The 10,065-nt window shown below is 44.6% G+C and overlaps 1 protein-coding gene across 6 annotated transcripts in view; it reads right to left on the bottom strand.

The window, feature by feature from the left end:
• Positions 1–1,188: 1,188 nt before the first annotated feature.
• The window catches only part of TARBP1 (TAR (HIV-1) RNA binding protein 1), a 2,688,190-nt gene continuing 2,679,313 nt past the window's right edge, over positions 1,189–10,065 (bottom strand). For 5 of the 6 annotated variants that reach the window (XM_069607363.1, XM_069607366.1, XM_069607364.1 and 2 more), the window contains exon 30: positions 1,189–1,583. In XM_069607363.1, the coding sequence (XP_069463464.1) occupies positions 1,418–1,583 (166 nt within the window). In that variant the 3' untranslated portion in view covers positions 1,189–1,417. The remainder of the gene's footprint in view (positions 1,584–10,065) is intronic. The other variant, XM_069607367.1, reaches the window with a different exon arrangement.

Raw genomic sequence — 10,065 nt, 5'->3', positions numbered from 1 at the left:
CTACCATATGATATGGGACTGTCAGGTGATACAGGCCTTCTGGGTGGAATGCGTTAATACAATCTCAGCCGCTCTGGGGACACCAATTCCCAGGGACCCCAAGATGGTACTATTGGGCATTGGAGGGGAAGTAGACCTGTCCAAACATGAAAAAATGTTCTTGGCAACGGCGCTGGGGGCGAGCAAAAGGCTAATAGCGGCCAATTGGGGGTCGGACGAACCATTGAGCCTGAATCGATGGAGTAACGAGCTGGACCGGGGTGCTGCCTTAGAGCGCCGAATTTATAATGCAAGGGGCTGCCCCCGTAAATTCGAGAAAATATGGGGCAAATGGCTAGATGCTCAATAAGCTCTGTGGGAGGGGGTGCACCGGTAGTGATGCTTGCCTTGTTTGCCTGCCTGGTCCTATTGTTGTCTTGTTGTCGTCTGGTCCTCGGCCCTACGGGCCCCGTTGATATGGACGACTGCCTTCAACTTGTATACTGCTGAGATTGCCTTCCACATGTATACTGCTGATTCATGTCTTATTCTTATATGCCTCTTATGTTTTGTTGTTTGAATTCAATAAACAGAGTTATTAAAAAAAAAAAAAGGATACCTAATGTGGAATATACCCTGGGATTCAATTTGAGGGAATTTCCTAACCTGCCTTCAGGAAGACTGAAACGGACATTTTAAAAGATCTTCAAACTGTTAATTACAAAAGGACTACCAACTAACCTGCAGCTCCACTACAGAGGGAACAGGTACCATCATTTTGCGTCCTCTCTGCTTTTCCATTGATCTTTCACACAATAGCAAAGATATAGTCGTCAACTGGATAGGGAACGTCTCATGCAACCCAGATACCATCAAATAAACTGGAGGATTCCACATACAGCTAACTCAGTGCTGTGAACTGGCTGCAAGGAGACATGTCGGCATTTTGTCTGTTACCATTTGTTGCCAGATGTAGTGGCTGCTTTGCTTAATTAACCGAGTCTTATAGTGTCTACTGCCAGTGACCGTTTTGTTGATCCTTGCTACTACTGTTTGCAAGAGATGCAGACTGACTCCAGAGCAACCTCTCTGGTTTCTACGAGCCTCACAAATGTACCTCTAATTTGAATTCTTCTTTACAACTTCTGATCCTAACAATTCCGAAAAAGCTCACACTAGGCTAGGAGGAATAGTTAACGACACATGGCACACAAACAAAATAAATCTTTATTAATATTATTAAAATTGTACAAAATTCATTTGTTGAGGCATATTATGTACAAAAGTGGTAATGATCCAATACATACTAAATACATATAAAATATAGGATAACTTTCAATTGGCTGATATGTTGAACTCCTCGGAAGCTTGAACAGTCATTTATTTTTCGGGACACTATAAATGGCATCTCAGACAGAGTGTAGCTAAAGCTCTGTAGCTATTTTAGGGCTTTGTGCTTCATGATTTGTTGTTTTGTGTATTCCCATATCATCAGTGCTCCACTTACATGAACATTAAGAGACCGTACAATGCCAACCTGGGGAATTTCTACACAAACATCCAGATGTTGAATGAGATTTGCTGGGATTCCCTCACGCTCGTTTCTGTGAAGAAAATAATTAACTGGATGTTATTTCCGTCAGAGAAGAAGGTATATACAAGGTAAAATAAGCAAATAGAACAGTAGCTTAAAATCTGCCCCAGAAGGCAATGTCCACATCAGATGGAAATCAGTCTATGAAGCGATATGGAAATATTTTAAGCATGCCTACTAATTGCACTCTTCAGGCTTATATGTATGCTATGAAAATGGAAAATGTACTACGCTCATAACATTAATTCTGGAGGATAACTTGGTTTCTATTCAAATGTGGTATATTGTGAAATATCCTAGCAGTTAAGAGCGGGGTCTCAGAACTATTTTAAGAAAAGGTACTTGAGAGGGCACAGCTTCAGTGTTTTATGACCAGACTGCAATTGATAACATTTAAGGTGGCAAAGTTGTCATATGAGATGCCACAAAGGTAATAATATATTCTGACAGATGTTCTGTGTTCAGTAGAAGAATAAACTACTTATCGCTCAGTCATGTTCTTTCTGATGGATGTTCCTCCCACTTGGGAGCACGCAGCTGTTCTTCAGAACTTTTCTGCAACCAGGGGGCACAGCAGCTCTACACCGTACCGACCCTCAAGCACATCTTTCCCAGACAGAACATAGCATTATGAGATGCAGGGAATTATCTACCTTGACAGGGTCTGCTTGGTCACAGCTCTGCCAGCACAAGCACCAGCATAACCAATGAAAAGCTGGTCATCTTTCATGGCCTCTCTCATCCTAGAGATATAGTAGTTTAGGACCTGCACCGGGTCCAGCCGATGGAATCGTTCCTTTGCCTTAGAAGGATGAGGAAGAGGGAAAAACACAGGAAGGTGGATATTCTGAGAAAGATGAAAATCAGAGGCAACAGTTGGAAGAAAAGAGGGTCTCACTCTCAATGTCACCAAATAGGGGAGTTTAACAGATAATGCCTGCAGCTCACTCACCTGTATCGCAGAGTGTTGGCAACCAGGAAAATACCTTAAAAGGCATGGTCTAGTAAAAAATGTTATTTAAAAAATAGATAGGCAACATAAAAAAAAAATACTAGCATTCTCTTTTTTAAAACTTCCTATGTAAAATTTTGAGCTATTCAATCTCAAAATTCGCAAAAGCAAGCACATGGGCACATCCATTTTGTGAAATGGATGCCCTCCTGTGCTGGCTTTTGCTTTTGCGGCACTAATGAAGGAAAAGCCAGCCAGCTGTAGTAAACAAAAGCTACCGCTGGGTGGCTTTCCCTTCATTAGTGCTGTACGCGGATGACGGGGACCGGAGACCAGAGCAGGAAAGCTGCAGCTGAATCTTGGTGAGTGCTATTTATTTTTTTTTTAAAATAAGCACTAGCTGGGTTTTTTTTTCTAAGTTTTCCGGGCTGGAGGAGCCTGGAAAACTTAGAAATAAAACCGCAGCTTTAAAAACGTCGTATTTATGTTTGCGGTCGCTTTTTAAGCGACCGCAAACATAAATACAACGTTATTGTGTTGGAAAACGCTGCAGTTTTTCTTTCCAAGTTTCTCAGGCTCCTCCGGCTCGGAGGAGCCTGAGAAACTCGGAAAGAAAAACCGCAGCGTTTTCCAACACAACCGCGTTATGTTTCTTCCTGAATCTGCTTTCCCATTTGGGGCACTCGGGCTCCCCACGGGGAGCCCGAGAGCCCCAAATGGGAAAGCAGATTCAAGCAGAAACAACGCAGCATTGCGGAAAACAACCGCGTTGTTTTGGGAAATCAGCTGTAGGCAGAAACACTACGCGGCATGTAAACACAACCGCGTTGTGTTTCTGCCTGCTGTGGCTTTCACTTTGGGTCTCCGGTGCTCCTGGGAACACCGGAGACCCAAAGTGATAGCCACAGCAGGCAGAAACACAACGCGGTTGTGTTGGAAAACACTGCGGTTTTTCTTTCCGAGTTTCTCAGGCTCCTCCGAGCCGGAGGAGCCTGAGAAACTTAGAAAAAAAACCGCAGCTACCGAGATTCAGCTGCAGCTTTCCTGCTCTGGTCTCCGGTCCCCGTCCTCCGCGTACAGCACTAATGAAGGGAAAGCCACCCAGCGGTAGCTTTTGTTTACTACAGCTGGCTGGCTTTTCCTTCATTAGTGCCGCAAAAGCCAGCACAGGAGGGCATCCATTTCACAAAATGGATGCGCCCATGTGCTTGCTTTTGCGAATTTTGAGCTTGAATAGCTCAAAACTTTACATAGGAAGTTTTAAAAAAGAGAATGCTAGTATTTTTTTTTTTATGTTGCCTATCTATTTTTTAAATATTTGTTTTTACTAGACCATGCCTTTAAGGGTGAACAATGTAATAGAACAGGAATGGAGGGTCTCAAACGAAGCTCCCATAAGGAATGTCAAAAAATGAATTTAAACCCCACGCCGTAACTTCAAACTGGTGTGAAGGAAACTTGTTAGACAAACACTGCAAGAACTGCATAACAATAGGGACGGTGAAGAATGAGCCCTGTTCCGGGGGACATCTTAAACCTGAAATAGCAGTGAGTTCTCCTTTAACAGTGCCAATCTGCAGGCCCGCTTGGGAAAAGGACAGCAAAAAATCCCCAAGTAGCGATAACAGACAGGATAAAGGGTCCAACTACCTCTACTGGCACCAAGCCGAAAATGTATACAACCTGCTGGCATACAAAGATGTTGCTGCTGGTCTATGAGTTGAGAGGAACACATCAAGGACATTGTCCGACAAGGCCCGCTCCTTCTATTTCAGCCTCTCAGTGCCCAAGCATGAAGGTTTGGGCACAGAACATGCACACCTCCTACCCCCGATTGGAAGAGCAAGTCTACTTCCCTCAGAAGGTGCCAAGGGGACAGATGCAAATGTCCAGCAACTCCAGATACCACGTCATCCTTGCCCAGTCCAGAGCAATCAAGATCAACGTAGTTCCAAACCGGCGCAATAGCCTGAAAATTAGCGGAATGGCAGGTATCTGTGGAAAGCATAAAGGAGGTTAAATGTCCCGTCGAACATCAGGGCAGCCCACAGAGCTCTGCGATGAAGACATTCCCTGGAGCAGAACAACTCGCACTTCCTGTTCAAGCTGGAAGCAAATAGATCTGCTTGACGAGTCCCCCAAAAGGAGAAAATCTCCTCCCGAACTTCCTAGCAGAATGCCTACCTGTTGGAGGCTGAAGTCTGTCTGCTTAAAGCATCCACTGTAACATTCTCTCTTCCAGCCCGATGGGCAGCGGTCAGAGAGATGCCATTCTCCAAAGCCCAGAACCATAGTTGCATTGTTTGTCTTCATAGCGACAAAGACCCCACACACACACTTTCATTTCACAGAGGGGATGGACTGCAACCAACTCCAGCCTGATCACCCTCAGCTCCAGCAAACTGATGTGTTCCTGAGACTCTGAGGTAGGCGACAGCCCGCTCACTGTCACAGATGTATTGGTGACTACAGTCACTTGGAGCTAGGGTTGACTAAACAATGCATCTCTCAGCACGTTGTGTCTCATGGTCCATCACACAAGATCCCAAGCCATATTGTTGGACCTCTGTAGAAGGTCGGACATGTGACCCTGAAATTAAGACCATTGGCAATGCATGAGCCGTTGAAGCGACTGGGATGGTGAAACCTGAGACTTTTTGAAGTTCAAGGAAAAGCCCAAGCTGTGCAGTAGATCGTGTGTCTGGAGCATGTGTTCCGACACGGTGTCCGGACATTTCGTCGAAAGCCATTTCGTCGAAAGACATTTGGTCGACATAATTTAGTCGAAAACCAAATGGTCGAATTTTTTTTTAATTATATATATATTTTTTAGGTTGTAGTTTAGGGAAAAAAAGGTTTTCTTTTTTTTTTAGAAAAAAAAGAGGTTGGCGGGGACCCCCCAAAAAAAATAAAATAGTGAAAATAAAAAAATTTGACCATTTGGTTTTCGACCAAATTGTTTCGACCAAATGTCCTGTCGACTAATTTTTTTTGACGAAATGTCTGGCAACCCTCCGACACTAGATCTGGGGCACGAGCTCAGACATGCCAGTCATCCAGGTATGGAAATACCTGAATGTCCTAACTCCTGAGGCGAGCTGCCACCACTGCTAAAAGCTTGGTGAAAACACTTGCAGCCGAAGAAAGACCAAAAGGCAGAACTTTGAATAGGTAGTGATGCTGCCAACAAGTTTGCATCCAACATCTAACAGGGGAATGGGGAGATAGTTTGCCAGGCCCAATGTGTTCCCCTTTTTAAAAATAGGCATTAGGTAGGACTGCTTCCACAGGTCCAGAGGACACCCCTGGATAATATATTTGTGAAGAGTACCTGTCCATAGCTCAAATCACTTTTCATAGTTTAGTTTGAGATTCTGTCCGGGCCGGCAGCCAGGAAGGCTTACATTTCCTAATCAGCAACGTAATGTCATCCAGTGCAAAGTCAACCTGCCACTTCCCCAATTTAGAAGTGGCCAAATGTTCCTCACCCCGACTAGCCTGGGCATAAAGTTGTTCAAAATAATGTAACCTTGTTTGTTCAGTGTTGGAATTTACCTGGGCCTCCGCTTGAAACTCAGTCGGCATTAATTAGTTCCAAAAGGAATGAACTTATTTATAGCACAGAATCTGTAACATTACTAACTGTGCCAGTCTTAGCGATTTATATTTATAATCTTTAGCGAACTTTTATAACTTTGTTTTAGCATTTGTTTTGTGACTAAATAAGTATAGAAAGAGACTCTGTTCCAAATCACACATTTTCCTGCAAAGGGCTTTTTCCTGTTCTGAATTTGTTTGTTAAACCTATGTTTTGCAAAACCATTGTTAGGAGTAAACCCCTCATTCGGGCCCCTGTTACAAGTGGTCAGAGCAAAGAAGAAGTTGGAGAATGAATGTGGTGATGAAAGGTCCCTCTCTGCCTACCCCCTCTGGGAAAGTGGAGTATAGAACTGACTTTGTTTGTTTGTTTGCTTGTTTTATTATTTGTGATGCGCGATCATACCCTCAGGTACCAGTGCGCAGCATTTACAAGAGATTGCGAAGCTTCGATACAACAGCACAGTAAAGAAATTATACATATACATAGTAAAAAGTGGAAGTAATATCCGAAAAATATACAAATATACAGATGGATAATAGATACACAGTGAATACAAGCAGTAGGCAGTACAATATATACAGCTGGCAAATTAGGAGATGGTTCAAAGGCCTACGTTTTTAGCCATAGGACGACCTTAGAACGAAAATTCTGAAAGGGCTGGTCCATTCTGAGAGTTGGTGGAAGGGAGTTCCACAGTTTAGCTGCTTTCACTGGGAAGCTGTTACCCCTTATATGGAACGTTGTTTGAAGTTGGGTACCGAGAGGCAGTCTTTGTAGGCCAATCTTATGGGTCTCAGAGAAGTCCGTCTATCAAATCTGTCGATCAGATAGATGGGGGCAGCGTTGTTGAGGGATTCGTGCATGAGAGAAGCAGTTTTTAGGAGAATTTTGTCTTTAATAGGGAGCCAATGGTTCAGTTGGGAATGTACTGTAATATGTTCTCTTTTGGAGATGCCTAATGCTTCTCTAAGGGCATTGTTTTGGAGAGTTTGTAGTTTGCTAGTGGTGGCTTTGGAGGATCCAAGATAAAGAGCGTTACAATAATCCAGGCGGGACAGTATAAGGGCTCTGCAAGGGTCAAGCAACTAGTGTCGGATAGGAAGTGTTTAGCTGCACGAATCAATTTGCACGTATTGGCCGTTGTTACGCTCACCTGGACCCCACAGGGGTGTCGATCGGACCCAGACAGCTGCGGTCTCCTTCAACGTGATGCATAGTGCAGAGATGACTGTCTGGACTGGCCCGCCTAGTCTTGTCTGCTGGACCCAAAGAAGTATTTTCCTTCAAGTGGAGACAGGGATTAACCACCTGTGGGTTTTAGTGATGGCCTCCCAACTGTTCTCGCTCTCCCCCACTAATCACCTCCGGTATCCCCTTAGTAACCTCACCTTATGTTCGTAAAAGATGAGCTCTCCATCCTGCGTGTCTTGCAGGGGCGCATAGATACCAGTTACTTCACTGGTTTGAAGGCGTTGGGAGAGTTCCGGTAAGTATTGACTCTGAAGTCCCTGGCAGGATTGGTAAGTATCAAGTTCAAAGAGTTCAATGTGCCCGATGTTCACTCTTGTCCCCTTCCTTCCTTAAATTGCAACTGAGTTCGTGAGAAGAAGGTCTCGTAGCTGCTGCTGGCGTTCAGGTAAGAGTCTGTTACCCAACGCTGTCCGGTAACTATTGCATGCGTTAACGTGTTGTTTTTCCTCCCTCTTTACAGATGCGGCATATGAAAATGTGGAGAGTTATGGAATAATACCGCCGGTGGGAAATCAGGTAAGTCTATGGTGGTAAGAGGTTGTATTTGTTGATTCCCTTGGCTCACCTTGTTTTTTCTTGTGTCCCCTAGGTGCCGGATTACGGCGAAGAAATGATGGAGACAGTGCCGGATTGAAAGATGCTGTGAGAACTGGTGAGTATGACGCCGTGCTGGAGCTGGCGAAGCGACGCATGCAGGACGGATGTACTTTCCAGGTCCGGAGATGAAATAGTTCTGGAATTATGTGAGGAATTTGAAATAAGTTTGTTTTCTAACCTTGTCCTTTTCTTCTTCTTTATTCTAGGAGCTCCAGATTCGAGGCGGGTGTGGCAAAAGACTGGATGCTGGCTGCAGGCACGCGGGCGTGGCAGAAGACTGGATGCTGGCTGCAGGCACGGTGAGCGTCACGCTGCTGGATGCAGAATGACGCAAAGCATGTGCTGCTGTTCGGGTGCGTTTTAAATAGCCTCCAAAGTAGTTCCAGGTAAGAAGTTCCCTAGAGCCACGCCCGAGTAAAAAATAGTCCCTGTAACAAAATAGTCCCATCCAGGCCTCATGTAGTCTGCATCAGGTAAGTAAAGTCTATGAGCCTGGCGCCTAAGGCGCTAGGACTGAACCCCGACAGCCCCTAACTGGGGCTGCTGAGGTTTAAACAAATGTCTGGATGCCTGCTCCCGGAGCTGAGGGCCTTGGTCCTGATGCCCGGGGGTAGGCATCATGACAGCACTCCCCCTCCACCCCCCAACCTAAAGTTGTTCTTCCCCCTGGCCCTGGTTTGTCTGGGAAATTCCGTTGGAATCTTTTCACCAACCGAGGTGCATGAACGTGGTCGCTAGGCTCCCATGATCTTTCTTGTGGTCTGTAGCCCTTCCAATCGATCAAATAAAAAAAGTTTTGATTTAATCATCTTGGAGTCCAGGATATTTTTTACCTCGAATTCAGGTTCTCCATCTATCAAGATGGGGTCAGGTGGTTTGGTTAATCTTGTCCCTGGTTGAACTGGTTTCAGAAGTGAAACATGAAAGACAGGATGAATTTGCATATTAGAGGGCAATTCCAATTTCACGGCCACCGGGTTGATAATGGCCTTAATGGTGTAAGGTCCCAAATATCTAGGAGTAAAAGTCTGAGTTCCCTTCAGAGGTATATGTTTTGTAGCCAGCCAAACTTGATCCCCAATCTGGTATTGTGGAGTTTCACTTCTATGTTGATCAGCATTTTTCTTGTATTTCTCTTTTGCTTGTTTCAAATGTTCTGTGGCTTCCTTAAAGGCTTGTGTAATAATAGAGTGCAAATGACTAACTGCGGGTATTTCTAAGTGCTGAGGCGAATCGAGTTCTGAGGTTCAAGGGTGATGTCCATATATGGTATAAAAAGGGCTTTGTCCGGTTCCTGAATGTGAGTTATTGTATGCGTACTCGGAAATCCATAAAATATCTTTCCAATTGCTTTCGGTCTGGTGTAGCATGCAGCGTAGGTACTGTTCAAGGGTCTGGTTGGTCCTTTCCGTCTGACCATCGGTCTGGGGATGGTGACTTGTCGATAGCCTCACGTCGATTTGTGCCAGTTGACAACATTTCTACCAAAAATGCGAGATAAATTGACTACCTTGGTCAGAAACCAATACGGAAGGGAATCTGTGTAATCGAACAATGTTTTCTAGGAACTCCTTGGCCAGAATCGAAGCAGAAGGTAACCCCTTTAAAGGAATAAAGTGGGCCATCTTGGAAAAAAGATCCACAATAACTAGGATGGTGTTAAATCCATTACATGGAGGTAGATCTGTAATAAAGTCTAAAGACAAGGTGTGCCATGGTGTAGGTGGAATATCCAAAGGTTGTAAAAGGCCAGCGGGTTCTCTCTTCTAAAGACAAGGTGTGCCATGGTGTAGGTGGAATATCCAAAGGTTGTAAAAGGCCAGCGGGTTCTCTCTTCTGGCTTTTGTTTTGGGCGCAAATGCCACAAGACATCACAAATGACTTTACATCTTTTCGGCAAGTGGGCCACCAGAACTCTCTCTTAATTTTCGCTTCAGTTTCTGCGATACCTGGGTGCCCTTCCATCAGGGTGTCATGGTAATTGGAGATGACTAGTTCTTGTATTTCCTTGTGTGGTAGAAACAGTCGTCCTTGATAGTAAGGTAGGTCATTGACGACTGAGTAGTCCGGGCCTTTCTTAACCCAGTCCTG

Source organism: Ambystoma mexicanum, chromosome 4q (assembly GCF_040938575.1).
Source record: "Ambystoma mexicanum isolate Mex_15411 chromosome 4q, UKY_AmexF1_1, whole genome shotgun sequence".
NCBI lineage: Eukaryota > Metazoa > Chordata > Amphibia > Caudata > Ambystomatidae > Ambystoma > Ambystoma mexicanum.
Note: the sequence above shows the minus strand (reverse complement) of the source record. Positions and strands in the feature narration are given on the sequence as shown.